Here is a 20,812-nt window from a genome sequence, read left to right on the forward strand (position 1 = left end):
CTTTAACCGGAAGATAGAAACAACATAATTCAATCATTTTTAAAGCAAAAAATATACAATTTACAAACATATAAGAGTAAAGAAACTGAGATCACTGAGCCGGGTAACAGAGTGGATATATTTATAAATATATTTATATACGTTATTACGGCGCAGCCGATTGAAACCAAAATACGAGGTGCACATCTACATGTTATAGTAGTCTTATATACAAAATTTCAACGTTCTGAGGCTACTCGTTTTTGAGTTATGCGAGATACGTACGCACGCACGTACGTACATACATTCGTACAGACGCCATGAAAAATTCTCTTCAGAATTCATTTTAAAGCAGTTTTTTAGTTTTTTGGAGGAAAAGAGTCTTTTATTTTGTCCTTACGTATAGATATCACGCAAAAACATCGTTAAATTGCATTCGAAAACGGTCAAAGTGGATATTTTTGTTGAAATATGCTGCCTGAAGCTTTTCGCGATTACAATACTTCCTTTTTACTTCGTACAAGGAAGTAAAAAGGGAAAAAAAACTGGTTTAAAACATGTCCTTTACCTAAGTACAGCACCTTGCAATACTAAATAATTTCTCTTTATTCAGTTTCAGTTTCTTCACATTTCTCTAAACTTGATGATTCAGATCTTGTCCATGGGTAAATTTTACTGTTTTGGTTATTGTTTCAATAACCATATCCATCTGCAAACTTTTGGCACCATGTTACAATAAATATATAATTAAAATGGATTTGCGAGCCACCAGTTTGAGACCATTGTTTTAGTATATTTTAAGAAAGTGCCATTGAACATCAAAACATAACCAAAGTGTAGTTATTAAGTTGAATTCTATATTTTTTCCAAGATGGGCAGTATTATACAATCTGTGACAACTTTAAACATAAATTTCTAACTGAACATATTTAGATTAATTGCTGCTTTTTATGTAATTATGCACACTAACCTAATATTATTTATTATACAATGACACTTCATTAATTATGAAGTAGAACTGATTATGATTAAAAAAGTATTTTTAAATCTAATACACTATATCTTATATGTCTAAAATGTGTAGTATTTGAGAATATATACTTGAGAACATTAATGGCACAAATTTAAATTTATATTAACTAGATGTTCAGTACAGTAACAACAATAGTACAATGCTTAAATCTGTGTTGCAGTAATGGTTACATAATAAATTTTAAAGTTATTATTGTAGTAATGTGTGGCCAAACAATTGTTTCAACATGTATTGTAATATTTTTTGAACTACTTTATTCAGTGTTTAAGAAAACCATAATCTTGTTACAACCTATCGTGTATCAAATGAATAGAAATGCAAAGAACATTGCTAATTATTTAAAGAAAGGGAAAAAAAAAAAAAAAGATTTATTTTTGCAAAGAAAAGCATGCAGACTGAAACAAAGGTGTCCAAAATACCAGAGAAAATTATTACAGGAACAAAATAACAAAAAGGAACACAGGCAAAGAGGAAAGTGATGAAAACAGACAAAAAGCAAATCATCAACAAAAAGCTGTTTCTGAGAATAAAAAAGTTTGTTTCTGTGACTTGAAGGGAATGTTCTTGTGGATAATTTCATTAACTTTTATGGATTATTTGGGTTATGGAGTAACACAGGATAGCTATCTGCTTAAGGAAAGGGTTGCCTTCATGAAGGACTCTCCAAGGGAAATCTCAACAATCCCATGCCTGTTCACCAGTATCTGAACTTGGATAGAACTACCAGCATTCAGCGATCTTGCTGCTCAGCTGCTGGTGGGGCCTCATTAACTTTTGTGCAAATGGTGACTAAGTTAGCTTTAATGTTTAGTTTGATATTAAAAACAAGTCTATATAAGATGAAACTTTGGCTAGAAACAGTAAAGCTTAGACAATTTCAAAGCATTAAAGCTAGAAGAATAAATCTTGTGGGCAATGATGATATTCTGTATGCAAATGATGATATATGTATCTTGAGGATCTATAAGGTCAGTACTTTGGTCTAAGATATGGAACTGCTGGTGAGTAATAGCTAGTCATAAGTAAATGCCATAATTCAAGATATTAGTCTCTGTTCTATGCAGTTTTTTTTATTCAAGTTAACATGCAGCATGTATTTTTGCAACTATTTTCAAAGCAATATGAATAAAAGTTTCATTTGTTAATGAAAGGTTAGTTGTTTGATCTCTATGGAAGCAAGGCAAGTTTTAAGTTTGAAAAGTCTCACAAGTTTTGGTGACATACACTGAGTCAAGACTCCTACTTAGACTTAAGTGACTTATCGCTACGTCTAGATAAGCAACAGAAACATATGAAGCATATGAAAGACCCTTTTATTTAAAACTAACTAAGTTGAACAGAAGGCACATCTGGTGCTTACAGATCAGCCAGCATTTAAGGCATGAACTGAAAATCAGAATTTTAAATTGAATTAAATCTAAGTAACTGTTAGCCAAGAACTACGTAGCAATATTTAAACATGGAAGTTGTCTCTTAACCCAGCTGGCATGACACTATCGGCACTAATAAAGGAACACTGTAGACAGGAATGCTTAATATAAAATAATAATTAGTAGCATAAACTTCAGTAGGCAGAAAACACTTGTGATTCAAACCCTCAATTAATATACACACGAGCTAATTTGCATTCTGGCAGGAAAACAAAGAAGTCACAGTATGGCTTCATAAATACCTTACCAGTTAATATTCAAGTAATATTTAATTATCTGTAGTGAAGTGAAACATATCATTATAGATTGAATTTTAATACACAGTAGTCACTGAATGATTATAACTGCATTTAAAAACTACTTTGCTTGCAGGCCTTGAAAGTGCCCCCTTTATGTGAATTATTTCAGAAATATGCACGTATTTTTCGTGGAGATTTTCATCTCAAGTAGATAGTAAATAATTCTTGTGCTGGCATAATCATTTACCAAGTAACCATTTAACAGCAACAGAAAAAATATTTTCAATCAAACTGGTTTAATCACTATTAACTGAAATACTATTTTCAGATATGGAATCCACTAGAGGCGAAGCAGCTAAAGCAGTAGAACATGTTGATATTTCAGTGAAGGCATAATTGACAATAATTGAAGCACTTAAGATCTTCATGGGATTTTCTCTCTGTATAACATAAATATCAGTTAATTTCCCATATAAAGTGCTTTACAAAGGCATTCTTATCTAAACCACTAGTGAAAATTGTAAAAGCAAACTTCTGAGAAATAAATAATGAAAAGACAATAAAAGAAAAATCTGAAGGTAAAAATATTCTAATAAAAAATTTCAAGAAATAAATTTTAGTTTTTTTGCTATTTTTCTATAACATGAAATTAGAAAATGGAATTAAAAGACATAGCAAATAATAAAGCATTGCTCATATTTGAAACTAGATTGTATAATTTAATTGCATGTATGTTTTGTAGGGGAAAAATTTTACATCACATGGCCACATATCTTCATGCAAAACACTTTAGATAAAGATGAAAGGATGAATTAAAATTGTTCTCATTCATTAGCTAACTAGCAAAGAAACACTCTAGGGATAAACATCTCATCAAGATTAGCAACACTGCTACTCACTAAATACAATCAGGTGCCAATAAAAAGTATAATTATTTCATCATGTGTTTTTCCCCTTTCATAATGTGGAAGAAACAAATATACCTATAAAAAGTATAATGCAATGCGAATGTATGCATGCATGTACATATAAATTATTAATTTTGTAAGAAAAATTTAATTAGATAAAAAAATTAAATTTGTCTGTTATAAGTGCAGTGGCTCTTTCAGTGATTAAGCAATTAGTTGGCTAGATAAATATTTATTCGGTAACCCTAACTAATGTTTCCGACTGGTGACATTTATAAATAAATATTTAAAATTTATTATATTTAAATATTGCTACATCAATAGAACTTGTTTTTAAAATAATTAATTTGACAAAAAAAATTATTGTTTATTTTAAACAGTTGCTTGTTGCTTTAACTGTTGAGCCCTTCTGGTTTGCTTTAATTTTTTTAATGTGAAAAATGACAGATATTTAAAATTTCAAAATAACTTTCCAAAATGTTGATTTGTAATGTACAAATAAATTCAGTATTGAAAATATTCCCAAATTCAGAACTGTTAAGAAATGAAATAATTTTATCCCCATAATTCTGTTTTTCCTTGGATTATTTCCCCTTGTTTATAATGAATTTCTATACTTAGTAGGTTAGATAAGAATGTGCTTCGTAAAGCACTTTATGTGGGAAGGTAACTGAGATTTATGTTACATACTGAGGTCTAGATATGGGAAGACAACAAAATTCTAACTGAATTCAGCTGATAAATTGTTAATATTGTCAAATCATTTGACCATGCTTGCTCGACATTTTCTTTGATAATAAATGAATGGCTTGTAAAGCTTTAATTTCAGATTATTTTGCAGTACATTTGATGTGTACATGCATATCAAATTGAATAATAATTATGTTTTGTTTTGAGTCAAATAAGAAGCTGATAGGAAAACAATTTCATTAAAATAGAACATCAGACAAAATAATGCATATTCCCCTAACATTAATTACTTGAAGAATTCAGGGGAAAAAATTATGTAATGTAGTTTTTTTATATCTGAATAAATAATCTTGTTTTTTATAATTTTAACAATTACAAATTGAATGGAATTTTGAAAGATTCATTGTGTTGCATCATAATATTTTAATTCAGTTAAATGGAAAGGAGACATTTTAATTATACAAGCAAATTTGATAATCATGTCGCGTTTCAGTATTGAAAAAAATTTTCTCCGTAGCAACTGTAATGTATAGCAAAAAATCTAAAACTCATATTTAGTGTAAATCATAGGATGTTTATGACACTTGCACTTTTGGTTTATTCAGTTTTGGAAAGAAAATGCGGTTCTGCAATAATATGATACGTAAATACAAAACATAGATCAGAAGTTCTCAGCCAGGGAGAATTCGCCCGTGGGTGATATGGTCAGCCTTTATTTAACTTTAGTTCATAAATATAAAAAACTACTTTTATTTGAGGTTTGGTACTTACTAAGTTTTCTATACTTTTTGTTATTTGTGAAACACATTAAAAAATAATCTATATACATATGACATGTATTTTCAAGTTTTGGAAAGAGTCAAAACAGGTTGAGAACTGTTATAGATAAAATGAAGTTTACAAATTGCATTGACAAAATCTAAACTGGGACTATATTTGAGATGAAACAGAGTGACTGCTATATGTCTGCAAATTGCTGTCTGGATTGTCACCATGGACAGGTATGTAAAATTTGAGTAAAGTAAAATTTAAATTAACAGATTTCAAAACTTACCTTCATGCCGCATCATGTGGACTTTAAGCTGACTGTTTGTTCTGCTACAGTAACTGCAGTATGGGCATTTGAAAGGCCGTATATCTGAAAAAGTTCAAAAAAGAAAGTAATAAAATAGTTGCTATTAAATACTTTATTGCCAACATATTGAATATTTACTAGTATTTATAATTTTAATTAATTTCAGATGTTACATAATAGCTCATTTATTTAAAATATATGTAGGAAATCATCTACTGTAAGGTAATGTATTAGCAGCAAGATAAAGATGAGATTTTTTAGTACCAAATCAGCCAAACACTTACGTGAGTAATATTTAATTCTACTTTTTACCATATAAGTATAAATAAGTTTCTCTACAGTAGGTTTGGTTCTTAAATTGAGATTCCACTAACTGATTTGAGTCGTGGAAATCATTCAAGTTTTTTACTTGTCGGAAGATAATTCAAAATCCAAGACTGAGAGCATTTAAAAAGAAGATCCTTTAAAATTATGCAAGAAACAAGTCAGCTGTCTTGCATAATTTTTAATTTTGATAAAAAATTTGCAGAAATAATTGAATAAATATAAACAATAAAAGTGTCAATTTTATTTTAGAGTAGCTTTCAGTAAATATAATCATTTTGCTTATAGCATACTTACTCATTAACTGGATTAATCCCACTTAATGTATGTTGATATTTAAAATTCCAAATAATCTACAAAAAAATGTAGTGTAGTCTTATATTTTGATACAATTTGAAAAGATTTGGTCAAGAATTTTGGAATTATTCCTAATTATTATTCTGTATTGTATTATTATAATAACCTGTGCTATTTTAACCTTCATTATTACCAAAAGACAGGTGTTTTGGAAAATAAGTGAAATGACAAAGCTTTTATACATGCTGTCTTGCAGTTAATTTGATATTTGTTGCAATGTTTATTTTAAATGTAACATTAGGAAAACAGATTTAATTACATATACTGTTAACATTCTCTTGTGTGTTATTTATTTATCCATAACAGTTGCCATCAATTTGTAAATACTTTGTTTAGGTATTAGATATAAATTACGATTTAGCATGCTGTTTCTTTTATAATTTAGTGATAGCTCATTTTTCATATATTACTAAAATTAATGCTAACTGGCATATGAAAATAACATTTTAAAAAAGAGAACTAGGACACAAATTTTTACTTTAGAGAATTTGTTGATTCATTTAGAACTAATATTGTTTTGCAAAATGTGATTTAAAAATAAAAGAAAGTTACTGTGTTTTTGATGAAAGATTTAATATTCACTAATTTCTAGTATGATTTATGTGATTATATAAAGGACATTATAATATATTAAATCAGTATGGAAACTGCTGTCTCAAGTAACATGGAAGTGAGCATGTTAAAACCATTCCTGATTTTATAGTGCATAACATTTAAAAATTTGAGCTAATAGAAATATAAACATTAGAAGTACATATAAACAAATTAATGCATACTTGAAAATAAGAGCCCCCCTTTTTTGCTATATTTTAGGTCTTAATTTTAATAAAGTCTTGTAATTTAATAAATGAAACTGTAAAATGAGAGAAAGGAGTTTAATTATCATACTGTGTAGAATAATTACACTGCTTAAAATATTAAGTAAATACAGTAATTACTGTTTGTTTATTCATGGGAAGCAGCTTACATACCTGACCACAAGTGGCCCTATGGTTTAATTAGGCTGTCTCAGTTATAAGTACAAATGCACATTCACAAAGCGTGCACAAAGTAGAATTCTTGACACAATAATTAACAATGACACAATAAACACAATAATTACTTTATATAAACTACATAACTACTGTGAATTATAATACACTGACTACCAATAAGTATTTGGACACCTATGCAAATGACGATATCTGCGGTCCCAAGGTACGCCACGGACTCCGCCGGTATATATCGTGTTGGAAACAGCATCGGCTTTAGTCGCATGCAAGATGCCTCGCAGTTCGGAGCTCTCTGATTTTGAGAAAGGTATAATTATCGGGTATCACAAATGTGGCCAATCCTTAAGGGACATATCTAATGATCTGAAGTACCGAATATCGACAGCGGCCTATGTGATTAAGAAGTGGAAGGTGAAGGGAGATTGTCGGAATGTGCCCCGAGTCGGCAGACCAACGAAACTGGGGGATAAAGACCGACGAGTGCTGTTCAGAGAAATTCGGAAGAACTGCACCCAACCGATAGCCGTCACCCGCGAGGAGTTTCAACAGGCATCCGGGAGTATTGTTTCAATGAATACCATCCGTAAAGAAGCACATCTGCTTGGTTTTCATGGTCGTGCTGCTGCCCATAAGCCTTTGATCACAAAGTCCAACAGTGCTGCTCGGTTAATGTGGTGCAAAGCACATTGAAATTGGACCGTAGATCAGTGGAAACGGGTTCCTTGCAGTGACGAATCAAAGTTCACCCTTTATCGTTCAGATGGCATGGTCTGGCGTCTACCTGGAGAACCTGGTTCTGGGTCTGGCGTCTACCTGGAGAACGTCTCCTGCCAGAATGCATTGTGCCAACAGTCAAGTTCGGCGGAGGTGGAATTATGGTCTGTGGGTGTTTCTCTTGGTATGGGCTGGGACCATTGGTTCCCATTCATGGTATGCTCAACTCCTATGCCTACTGCACTATTTTGGATGACAATGTGCTTCCTACGTTGTGGCATTTTTACGGGTTGGACCCCTGTTACTTTCAGGATGACAATGCCAGTTGTCATGTTTCGGCGTTAACCAAGGCTTGGTATGGTGCCAATGGAGTTCATCGAATGGACTGGCCTGCCCAGAGTCCAGACCTGAACCCTATCGAGAACCTCTGGAACGAGTTGCATCGCCGAATTCAGGGATGCACTACCCGTGCAAAATCGGTGAAGAAACTTCTATGTCTTTTCCAAGCCGAGTGGAAGAAAATACCACTAGCTGTCATACAAAGACTTGTGTAAAGTATGCCCCGGAGGGTCCACGCTGTAATTACCTCTCGTGGAGGCTCTACCAACTATTGATTTTGAATAAAGTTAGTTTTTCTTTTCTATCACAGGTGTCCAAATACTTATTGGTAGTCAGTGTAGCCATATCTAGTTGAGCTATTTCAGTTTAGACATGCATCTTCTATATTAGGTACTGACAGGGCTGAGAGGGAAGGTAATAATGGATCATTAAGTTTTCCTAATTTTTCTTTCAACACCACAGTAAAACATTGTATTTAATGAAGTAGTTTGCCTTTTATTTTAATCAAAAATGGCATGATCAATAAACAGCCAATAAAAAGAACTGAAGCTTCCAAATAATAATATTTAGACCCCCTCCCCCCCCCAAAAAAATCAAAGTTTTTCGGGTTTCTGAGGGAGGAACCAAAAAATCAAAGTTTTTCGGGGTTCTAAGGGAGGAAATGCTCCAGTTTCAAAAATTTGTTATTACGCAGAAAGGCATTTCAATGTATAAAATGTTACTGATGATGTTCCAAACAACGCATATAGTGTCATATGTTAAGGTGGCACTGATTAGTTTCAAGTAGTTAGGATAAAATTGAGCCAACTGTGTTGCTTTGACCATATGTATAAATACTATAATGAGTATTATAAAACTCTCTCTCTCTATATATATATATTATCAGGGCTGGCGCTAGACACCCAGTGCAAACTTTGCAAATCCAAAATTCTGCCGCCCAGTTCCTTTCTAAATTTAAAAAAAAAAAATTTGCTGCACTTTAAGTCTGCTACCTGGTGCAGTCACACTGGTTGCAAATGTTCTGGTGCCAACCCTGCATATCATTTAACTGCAAATATTTTCCTAACATAATAATATTTATAATAATAAATAAGCTATACAATCAACTTAGAAAATTATGCCATCTGTTGCTAGACTTTAAATCTCTTGGTTACTGATCACTCAGCAACATGTGACATAATTCATTTTTTGAAATTCAAAATGTTGATACATGTGCTTAAAAATTTGATTTAAGTGCTGCCATTATGTGCAAGATTGTTACATTTTTAGGTTTCTTAACCTAAAATCCAAAATGCTGCTGAAACTCATTGCAATTGAATAATATCTATATAGGAAAAACACGATTGATATTACTATCCATAAATCATACAAGAAAATTTAAGACTAATAAAAATTTGTCTCTTAGAAAAGTCGGGGGAAAATGTTATTTGTATTTATTGTTTAATATGTTACAGCAAAGCATGCACAGGCTCTGTGCTTGAGGGAAGATGCATCTATGTAAAGGATTTTGCAAATAGGACCTGGCCTCAAATTTACATTACATACAGTGGAAAACACAACAATCGCCATGCTGCCAGCCCGTTCGTCCAGCCTCATACCTGACTCAAGTGACTAATAGAATTTCTTCATATTTTTTAAAACATGTTGTATCATTTTTACACACTGAATTATTAATATATCTTTTTCGGCTGACATTAATTATTTCTGAATTTTAATTATTTAAGCATTGTGGCTTTTAGCTTGAAGAAATCTGAGAATGCAGTGTTTTCACACATAGGCCTTTACCACAGTCAGTGCAACTAGTGAAGCTGCATCAGGTGGCAGAATTTATAGATGGCAAAATTTTGAAGCCACTGGGCAGAGGAATTTAAAAGCACAATGACTGCAAGTGCTAACAACATCAAAGCATTTAGCTCGATTTTATGGATACATTAATTCAATTAGATATCTGCGTATATGTGCTACATAAACAGATATACTCGTAGGTGGAATCCAAATTTTCATGACAAATGACATAATGTGTGATTAACTTTTGCACATAAAAAATTTTCTCCCCCCTCCCATTTTCATTTCTACACCCTTCAGAAATGTATCAAAATGCCAATCCTTATATTAGTGTAACTAATGTATAAATTTAACAAATTAGTTAAGCTTTCTAATGTTAAGCTGTGTGTCAGTAAATGTTATAATTTATATAAATACAGGAAGGAACTTCTATGAAATAATATTTCTGAAATATTTATAATGAATATGAATTCTGAATATGTCAAACAAATCAACAGTACTGTGAAATGAATCAAAACCTAAAAAGCAAAATTTACTGAGTAGCATAAGATGAAAAAATGAAGACATTTCTTGCCATTTTAAAAACTGGAATAGAGATATAAGACCTTGACTCCTGTGCCCACTGGAATACAGTAAATGAACAAAATGCACAACAAAAAGCAAGACCATCATATGCATTGAAAGTTTCTATGTCATATTTTTATAAATTTATTTTAACAGCAGAATAGAGAATCCACTGCCCAGCTACATTTGTTAATGGGAGGAACTTTTCCTTTCTCATATGATGAGCATGTTTTAACTAAATTGTAGATTGTCTTTTTTACTGTTTATATTTTGCTTAATATTGAAAAATTAAATGCCATATTAGATAACACTTGATAATTTTTTATGTAGAAAATATTCAAATTTACATCTATCTTAAAATCTTCTTGGGAAAAAGTGTTATTTATTCAAGATGAGTAGTTGAGGTCATTTTTATTTTCGTATTAAATATTATGTAATTTGAATTCTTATAATTTTAGAAAATAAATTATATATATATTTTAAATACAAATATAGTATCTTCAATATGCTGAAAGTAAAATAATAAAATTAATTTGCAGTGTAATGGTAATGTAGTAGTAGCATTAAAATTATACAGCTAAAATATATGTATCACATTCTTAAATTGAAATTTCGATTATATGACCTTCTCATTTATTGTTCTTTTTTCCCTTTAATAATCACTTGAATGATATATAAATGGTGGGCATTTTAGTACATATTTCGTTTTAAAATTTTTCTTAAATTATATATATATATAATTAAAAATTTTTTTTAAATAATTTAAAAATATATAGATATATATGTTATACATATACACATGTAAATATCTTTAAGAGTTTCAAAAAAGCAATTAGAAAGCATAATTAAAACCTAGACACAAATTTGCACAGTGTGCTGCAAAATTTTGAAAATAATAAATCAAAATTACAAAAATCTGAACAAAAAAAGAAAAAGCCACATTAAATATTTGAAGGCTAAACCTATTCTAACCATGTAACAAATAACTAGTAAAACACAAAGAAAAATACCAAATTCACAACAAAAATTTCTTTTCAAAGAAAAAAAAATTATGAAAAATGGGAAATAGTTCAGATTAAAAACCAAAATAATAATAATTTTCCCCCCTTCTTTTTTTATTCTGATTTCTGAGATTTTGGGTTATTATTTATATATACATATATGTACAAAAAATCTTCAGATATCGTATGCTTATAACTAATTAATTAAATGTTTGCAAAATTTGTTGGAATATAATAAATAAAGGCATATGAAATTTATTTATATGGAAATGCATTTGATAGATTTTATAACAATTCTTTTAAATTTACCTGCATGAAAACTCATGTGCCTGTTGATATCTGTGATCGAATTAAAACTTTTGTGACAGTAACTACATGGAAACAAGCATCGAGATTCAAAAGCATCTGGTAACTTTATAGCTGTAGAATTCTGCACAGGAACATCATTGTACACATTCAAGCTGTTTACAAAACATAATATATATAATTATTCAAAGTATTCAATTAAAGAACTTTCAAATAAAAGCCTAAGTAAGAAATTATATTATTTAAAAATGTTAAAATAACTTGCAGTTATCATAAACAAAATAAACTTAACTAAAATTTTAGTGAATGAAAGTTACAAAAGTAATTTTTTCTTGTTTTTAGACTATATATATTATTTAATAAAGACACACTGATTATATTATCTCTTAATAATATATATATATATATAATGTGAAGGAGTAGAATCAACTCATAATAATATTATCAATTCATGAAACAATACTGTTACAATTTTCTTGTACTTCACTCTCTTAAGATTTATTAATTCATTGTAGTAAGAATTACTATATCTGTTTTCAGTATAGTATTCATGTCAATTGAAACTTAAATTTGATAAATTTAAAACATATTTGTAATTGTGATAAAATCTTGAATGTTTCTAAAATTCTAATAGTGTGTTAGTCAAATTATGAAAATAGAACAGAGTTGCTTCTGATCAATTAACCACACCTGTATTAACCAGATTGTGGACTGAGGATACTTTTTCAAAAAAAAAATTAAGCTTAATTATTGTGGAATGATGGAAAAATTACAATTACAACCCAACCATGTAAAACAATATAAAGGCAAATGAATGGGATAGCAATAGTATCCTAAGTAATGGCATAATGTGATATAATAAATAATATATAAGTATAAATGTTGCCATAATCATTTATTACTCAGTTCTTCATTTCTAACAGTGTTTATTCTTTCATTATTTTACAGTGTGTTTTCTCTATATTTAATTTTTTATACTGATTTAATTTACGTATCCAGTATCCTTCAGATGAAACTTCATGAATGCCTGTAAATAATTTTGGTTAATGACTATATGTGTTATTCTTTTTTTGTGTGCTTTTTTAACTGCCCTCAGATTAACTGTGATTCTGAATTAGCTATGGATGTCATCTCCAATATTACCCCTGTTAATCAGGCTGTTACATCATTAATTTAAAATTCATGCAAATATGAATACAGTTATGGTGCTGTGCTTATATAAATGTAATGCAATGATTAAATATATAACTTGTAAAAGTTGAATCACTACCCAGAAATTTACCATGATTTTATTTAGACTTTTTTTATATATATATGATAGGACAATTTACTGCTATATCAGTAAATATCTGCACTGTGCTTATACATTATTAGTATATTGTTCATAATCACAATTAAAAAATATTAATATTGAATATTGTTGAGGAATAGAAACATAAAATACACTTCAGGATATTTTTTCCTTTGTATTTTTTAAAATATTTATTTATTTATTTTTTGTTTGTTTTCATGTAAGTGAAATTTATGCTGATAGGCATGCTGTTGAAAATGTTACTAAAAAATTTCTTCAAAAAACATGCTTTTTACAAAGCCTCATCTACTCATGAAATCAAAGCTCATTAGATATATTCTTATTTATGCATTGAAACTGCTACTGAAGAAGTAATTTTCACTTTCAGTGTGCAATGCCAAAAAAAAAAAAAAAAAAAAAAAAAAACTGGGCTAAAAAAGAATAAAACTTTCTGTACTCAAGAAATGACTGCTGGACGCTGATTGGTACCATGTGGTGGGCTGGCATTCAGCTTTTTGCACCACAGTTTTATGTCTGTTGTTTCTAAATTCCCTGTAAATTCGTAATTTTGAAAAAATTTGCTGCCTGGTGCAGCCATATAGTCTATGGTGACTGTTCTATATTGTGGCAATGTTACAAATATTTGCATCTTGAGTGCAGAGAGTTACAATACAAAAGGAAATCTTTAAAGAGAGTACTTGCCCAAGACTGTTGTCACTTTGAAATGATAAGTTCCTGTCTTGTACTTCACCTGTTTCTAATTCCCTATTTGGAGGTTCTTCCACTTTCTCTTTCACTGTTGGGTTTCTCATATCAATAGGTTCATTCACAGCTGGTTCAATATTGAAATAATTTAATTGAGGAAATGCTATTTCTGATTTCAAAGTACCATCTGAAATTAATAACAAAATATATTCATTTACCGTATATTCTTAATACCCTCAAATTAATATTATCTATTATATTTGATATGCTATTGCATACTGAATATACTTTCATTACTATTAGATATTTAAAAATAATAAAGAATAATATTAATTAGTTTTGAGCTTGTCATCATCAGAAATGAGAAATAGCAAAAACCAATTTGTATTAATATCAGTGCCTTTAAATATGTAAATTTTACAGGTTTTTGATAAAACAGAAATGGTTTTCAATGTGTTAGATATTATCAATATGGTTAATTATGATTCACTGAATATATTTCTGTTATCAATGAAATTTTGGCATGGCTTATAGCATGCAGAAGAATGATACAAAAAATATCAGAAGCATACTTGGCAGTATTTAATTACAATAGTGCTCGCTGTTCGGAAAAATAAAGTATTTCATTACATCAGAGATAGTCATCCTACAGAGGTGGTTATCAAGAGGTTTAACTATATTATTATTGTATATTTTGGAACTAAATGATTATTCATATGCAAGTTAATGAAATCACTGAATATATCTAACCCAATGCTAAAATGTATCATGTTCCTAAAAGTTATTTTCTAACCAAATGACATGCAAAGTGAAAGCCACTCTATAAGATTTCTTAATATCTTAAAAATGTTATTATTTTTTAGAGAAAATTTAAATATATTAGCAATAGAATAAAATCTATTTTATATAGATTGCACTTAATAATTAACAGCAAACTGAAAGGTGAAACTTCATTAATTTTGAAAGCTTATAACCAGTTTAATAAAGGGGGAAAAAGTATAAACTTTAGTATTTTACAATACACTATAGATTTTAGTAAGCAAACATACTAAGAGCTTCTGCAGCTGGTAGCAAACTGCTCTCAGAGACTGCTTCTGTGTGCTTTTCAAGAAAACTGTTTTCAGCGATTGAAAACAGCATATCTTCTCCACCAAGATGTAATGTTTGACAGGACATTGTAGATAATTTAAATGGCCTTCCTTTCCTTCGGTTGCCAAGTAGAGATCGTTTTGGATCTTGTAATACTTCTACAGCACCATTGTTACCCGTCTCAGTGCCATTTGTTAAATTTATATCTTTCACATCTTCAGCTACCCCAGGGGAAAGTTTTGGAGGGGGAACTTCTCCAAGATCCTGAGAAGGAGATAGTTGTGTTAGATGAGAGGTAGCATCAAATAATTTTGGCATTGTTGTTAATGTGTTTTGTTCATGAAAATTTTCAGGAATGTTAGATGCAATTGAAGTTGATAAATTTTGAGGCTGATCCGATTCTTGAGTTGCTTCTGTTTGTATTTTCACAGAGCTGCTATTAACATCTGTTTGGGTTGGAGGATCTAATTTATTCTGTCCCATTGAGTTTAATATCCTAACTGCAGTTTTCTTCAAAAATGAAACCAGTTTCTGAGAGCTGCTAACATTTCTCATCCTGTTAGGACGTCTTCTATATGGCAGAGGTTCTTTTTGTGCTGATTCAGCATGAAAGCGTATTATGTGATGCCTCAGATTTCTTAATTCACTAAATCCCCTGCCACAAATTTTGCAAAAGCAAGCTTTTACACCACTATGAATTCGTTCATGTCTCTGTAGTGAGAAAATACGATCAAAAGTTTTAGGACATAATTTACATTGGAAAGTGCAACCCTGAACCACATTTTTATCCTCATAATTCTCCATTGTGCTGTGATTTTCTGTAGAAGCATGGGAGTTATTTTGAATTGTTTCATCTTGATTGTTATTCCCTGATTGCACCTGAGGTTGCAAAGCTGCTGCAAAGAAAGGAAAGAAGCCAGGCTGCATGAGGGGAGGTATTTGTTGAGGCATAGGAAAAAAGGGATATGGCAACAACCGTGTTGCAGGTAAAACATTTTGTTCACTTGGAGTGACTACTGGAATAGGAAAAGGATTTACGTAGTAGCTGGGTAAGTAAGGAGACGTAGGCACATACTTTCTATCAGACGCCTGGTGACATTCTAAGTGAGAATCTAACTCCGTCCTCCATTTGAAAGATGCACCACATTTCTCACAATCTTTCTCCTTACTTGTATCATTGTGCAAAGCTAAATGTCCACATATTACCCTTAAGCTTGCAAATGCTTTGCCACAGAGACCACATTTGTAAAGAACGTATTTCTGTTGAGTTCCTGGATGAATTGCTTCCAGTTTTGATATCAAAACACTTTCAGAAGTAACCTGCAAACTTTCCCAAGATATAGGCTTTTCGTTCATCAAACCTTCTTCTGTTGCAGGAGTGCTAGGGAAAAATATATGTGGTGGCAGAACAAATGGATTAGAAGCATTTGTATTAGTTGTATTATTAATGCTAAAGGCAGTACCAGTTGTATTTGCTGTTGAACTTGGCAGAGTATTTGAGTAATAAGGCATTTGTTTAATGTCACTGTCACTTATGCCCATTAAATTTCTTAGAGTTCTCTCAGCTTTTTCATTGTTATTTTCGGATACATTATTATTAATCTCATCTTCATAAGAATCTGCTTTTTCTTTTTTGATTTCAAGAGTGAAGTCACTATTAAGATGTAAATCTATGGCATCTTCATTTTTATTTGGTTGTGTTAACTGCGGAGACTTGCTTGTGAAATTTTGTGTTGCTTGAGAGAAAAACTTTTGTTCAATCTCTTCATTTGGATAAGTAGGTAAAAAGGAATAATTCACTTTGTCCTGGGAACATTTTTCTTTGTTAACAAGTTCTTTCTTACTATGGTTGTGTGAGGTGCTAGATCCCAATTTTGACTTCTGCAGCCGAACATGAGGAGGTATCCAACGCCTTTTCTTCAGTCTGCTTTCTAGTGCTGGACTAAGATAAACTTTTTCATCATGCATTGACCTGAGATGATACCTGAGAGTATATATTGACCTAAATTGTCTTTTACAGTGAGTACATTTATGAGTCTTAATGCGTAATATGGGCACCTTTTTCGAACGATCTTTTTTCTTTTTCTTTGACATATAAATTGGATCATGATGATCCTTTTTACTCTCATTTATGTTATCTTGCTGCTCTAAGAATGTGTCATGTTCTTGTTTGATGGATGGTATTTCAGTTTCATTTTTACTTGTATCTTGGTGCGTTGCTTCCTCTTTTATATTATTTAAGCTGTTCTCATTTTGAGAACTAAAAAGACCAACAAAGCTTACTGGACCATCACTTGTGCTAGAAATTTCTTCGCCAGCAAGGATTTCTGTGTCTTCATCTTGGTCTATTACTGTTGGTGTTTCTGTTTTTTGTATCATGAAAGAATTATGCATGAGTTTATCCATCATCATTGGCATTTGGTTTGGAAAACTATCTTTCACTTTCGATGTGTTTCTTTTAACTTTTCGATGATCCAGGACATCAAGACGGTGTGCTGACAAGCCATCTTTAATGCCATGACTGAGGTACTGGTGTGTGAGTTGGCTTCTTTTACATTTAAATGTCTTATCACATGCCACACATGGGAAAGGTCTTTCACCTGTGTGTACCCTCATGTGGCGTAAGAGATCTGATGGTGTTCGAGCATGTTTTCCACACACTTGACATTTTTTATTTTTTTCAGGTTTATATGCATAATGAGGAATTTGCACCATGAATGATGAAGGAATGTTTTCTATAGGACTTTGTCCAATTTTGGATCGAGTTCTAGTGGTAGGACCATTTTCAATAATACCATTCTCATCCTGAGATTCTTGGATTTGTTGTCTACAGTTTTCTTGGCCATAGGAACTCGCATGCATAATGCCTGACATTTCGGAGACAGCGGAAAGACGTTCTGGTTCCCTCTGCTTAGACTGCACAGGTACCTCATCTCTGCTGTCCATAGGGTCAAAATCATATTGTTCCATGATCAAGTTACTTTAGCATCCAAATTGCACAAAGCTCCATTTCTTTCTCACATCTAAAATATAATAAAAAAAATTAATTTAAGTAGAATTAAATTCAAAGCAAATTCATATATCACACCAGTTGTATTTGCAGTTGAATTTGGTAATAAAGAAATAGGAATTGGAATAACTATTGCAAAAAACCACTGTATAAAATGATTGTAAAAGAAATAATCAAATACAAGAATGTAGTAAAATACAGCAGAGGATTTTACATTTCCCAGCATATCTTCTTCAGGGGATTCGTACACCGAGAAATGCAAAAGAAAGAGCCTGGAGATGTGCAATTAAACTTGTATATATATTATTTTATTATAAAAGTAGCAAGACAGCATTATTAGAGACTTTAGTGATCAAGAATTTTATGCATTGAGCTGCAAAATTTTTTTTTTAATTTTAGAAAACTTCTAAAATTTTATTTTATTATATATATATATAATTTATTTACTAAAGAAATATTAATTATATTATCTCCTAAGATTAATTTTAGTAGAATTGTCTTAAAAGAGTGAATCCATAGTTAGTAAGTTCAATTTCTAAAATTGTTTTAAAGTAACTTGAATGTAAATTGTTAAAAATGTTTAACGGGGACTTGAATTAAATCATGAATAAAAAAAAAATTCAATTGTAAAAAGAAATAAATTAAATGCAAGTAATCATTGCCATTGATCGGAAATTGGCTCAGAACCAGGCTTTTTCTTATATATATATATATATATATAAGTAAACAAGGTAATTATTAATATATAACAATATGGCCAAATATATCTTCAAAGTTAATACAGTCAGTGCTTTCAAATTAGAGAGCAGAATTAGTATGGTGTATATAGTTCATGATAGTTACTACAAAGTGCCCTATGTTGTAGAATATTAACATGTAGTTTAACAACACATAAACAAAACAGAAATACTCTAGACACTTAATAGAACATTCTTCATTACTAGCTCTTGGTAACAGTCTAGAGAAAGATTTTACCAGGTTTACTAGCTGAGGTCATGGAATTCTGGTGGATTACTAAGAGGTGACAATGAACTCTGAGCTAGCACTCAATAGCATCCCACATGTGTTGAATAGGATTAATATCCAGTCAATAGGAGGTGGAACATCATCTGGAATTCATAAGCTTGTTCTGCAGACCATTTAGCATAATTCTGGCCTTGTGATAAGCAGTGCTTTCCTTCTGGAAGAATTCTTTTCTAGTGGGGCAGATGGAAACCATGAAAGAAGTAACTGGTCAGCAGTGGTGTACACAAAATTCACAGCTGTCATGTTGTGTTCTATAAGAACCTCTGATCCTAGAATTTCCATCAACGTGATATAAAAGAAATTGTAATTCATATGATCAAATAACTCTCTTCCAGTGTTATGTGATCTTGTCACGATATTCACAGGCACACTATAACCATAAGCACTGATGATAATGGTTTAACGAAATGAGTGTTCTGCTGAGGAGCCCTGTATCCAATACAGTCTGTTGAATTGTCTGCTTAGATAACATGGACTTGGACCTGACCCTGTATTCAACTGTCAGTTGAGCTGCTGAAGCTACTGACAACCAACTATTTATCTTAATGAAGCAGGACAGTGTTTAACATTTGCATATGTTGGTCAGGCTATAGGACCTACTATCCTCTTTTCTCTTTTCACAGGTATTAAAAGCACAGCAGCATATGAACACCCAACAAGCAGTGACATCTAGAGAGGAGCAAGGGGGATATTCATCCCCAGGCATGTAATCCAGGGAGTGCCTAATTGATGTTACGTTTAGAATGAAATGTTTTACATTCTTGGAAAACAGGAACTTCAGTTGTCCCCAGGTGCTGAAATCCCTATCTACAGTTCTGCGAACAAGCAGTATCATTTTAGAGATACTCATTCCTAGCTCTTGGGCTATCATAATCTGTCCTGCATTGAAGCTGTTTAAATCAGCAACTTTTCCCATTACATTCACATATAGTTGACAGAATGATACCTTAGAAACCCCAATAGCCATTAAATAACTTTCCATGTTGCCATATCCCACAATGCCATCTACATCATTCCAATAAACACTTTCTGTCAATGTATGGGTGGTCATAATGTTTATGCCGATAATTATATTTTGAATTGATGAGTGAATTAAGACAATTTGGAACCTTAAGCACAGCCTGCTTCTTGAGCTATAATGCTTACTTTCCTAACTTTTTGGAGACTGCTTAAGGAAGAACACAGATATTACATTTTTCACAATTTAAATATTTTTGTTTGTATAAAAGAAGCTACTTTTCTTAATTGACCTTTGTTTATAATTTTATTAAATAATAACAATTGTTACAAATTAATAGACTTTTAATTAATATAGTATTATATAATTTTACAATTTAGATCCTTAAAATTTTGAGTTCTAGACCTTTGACAGTAAACAAGGTTTACTTATATGAACTTGAATGTCTGAAGTACCATTCTGTAATCGGCATGTCAAGGCTAATAGGATAATATGAAAGGATATTAAAAAGTGGTATTCAGAATTATATAATTTTAAACTATATTCATCATTGCATAATACAGTCAAACATATAGTACATAATGAAAATAAGAAGCTATACTAATAATATACTATGATGCCCTGTCTTTATATCTGAAAACATAACAATATAAAACAGTATCAACCATACATTTTTATAAATCACACATATTGCTTTAGACAGTATTAGTTAATACTTTCATAAATGTTTAATAAATAGCACTTAAAATATAGATTTTAATAATAAAGAATAATTAAAAAGATAATTATTAATAATTTTATCTTAAAAGTTCAATCTAAAGTAAAATTGACTGCATATAAATTTTTATAGTCTGCTTCATTTGTAACATTAATATGTGCAAGTTTTCTTTGGAAAAGTTGCACTTTGGTCAAATAAACTTTATTGATTTTAATTAAATTGATGCAAGTATGCTTAACAAGTTAATCAATTAATTCCAGTCCTATGTAAAATGAAGGT

General features: G+C 30.9%; 1 protein-coding gene across 3 annotated transcripts in view; it reads right to left on the reverse strand.

Moving 5' to 3' along the window:
* Positions 1-20,812, reverse strand: part of LOC118192242 (uncharacterized) — a 282,365-nt gene that overhangs the window by 10,984 nt on the left and 250,569 nt on the right. For all 3 annotated transcript variants that reach the window (XM_085816575.1, XM_085816577.1, XM_085816576.1), the window contains 4 exons: positions 14,782-17,844; positions 13,730-13,919; positions 11,740-11,891; positions 5,334-5,417 (listed from right to left, as the gene is read on the reverse strand). In XM_085816575.1, the coding sequence (XP_085672701.1) occupies positions 5,334-5,417; positions 11,740-11,891; positions 13,730-13,919; positions 14,782-17,791 (3,436 nt within the window). In that variant the 5' untranslated portion in view covers positions 17,792-17,844. The remainder of the gene's footprint in view (positions 1-5,333; positions 5,418-11,739; positions 11,892-13,729; positions 13,920-14,781; positions 17,845-20,812) is intronic.

Source organism: Stegodyphus dumicola, chromosome 5 (assembly GCF_044657685.1).
Source record: "Stegodyphus dumicola isolate Sdum_Otavi_A_Nest chromosome 5, ASM4465768v1".
Taxonomy (NCBI): domain Eukaryota; kingdom Metazoa; phylum Arthropoda; class Arachnida; order Araneae; family Eresidae; genus Stegodyphus; species Stegodyphus dumicola.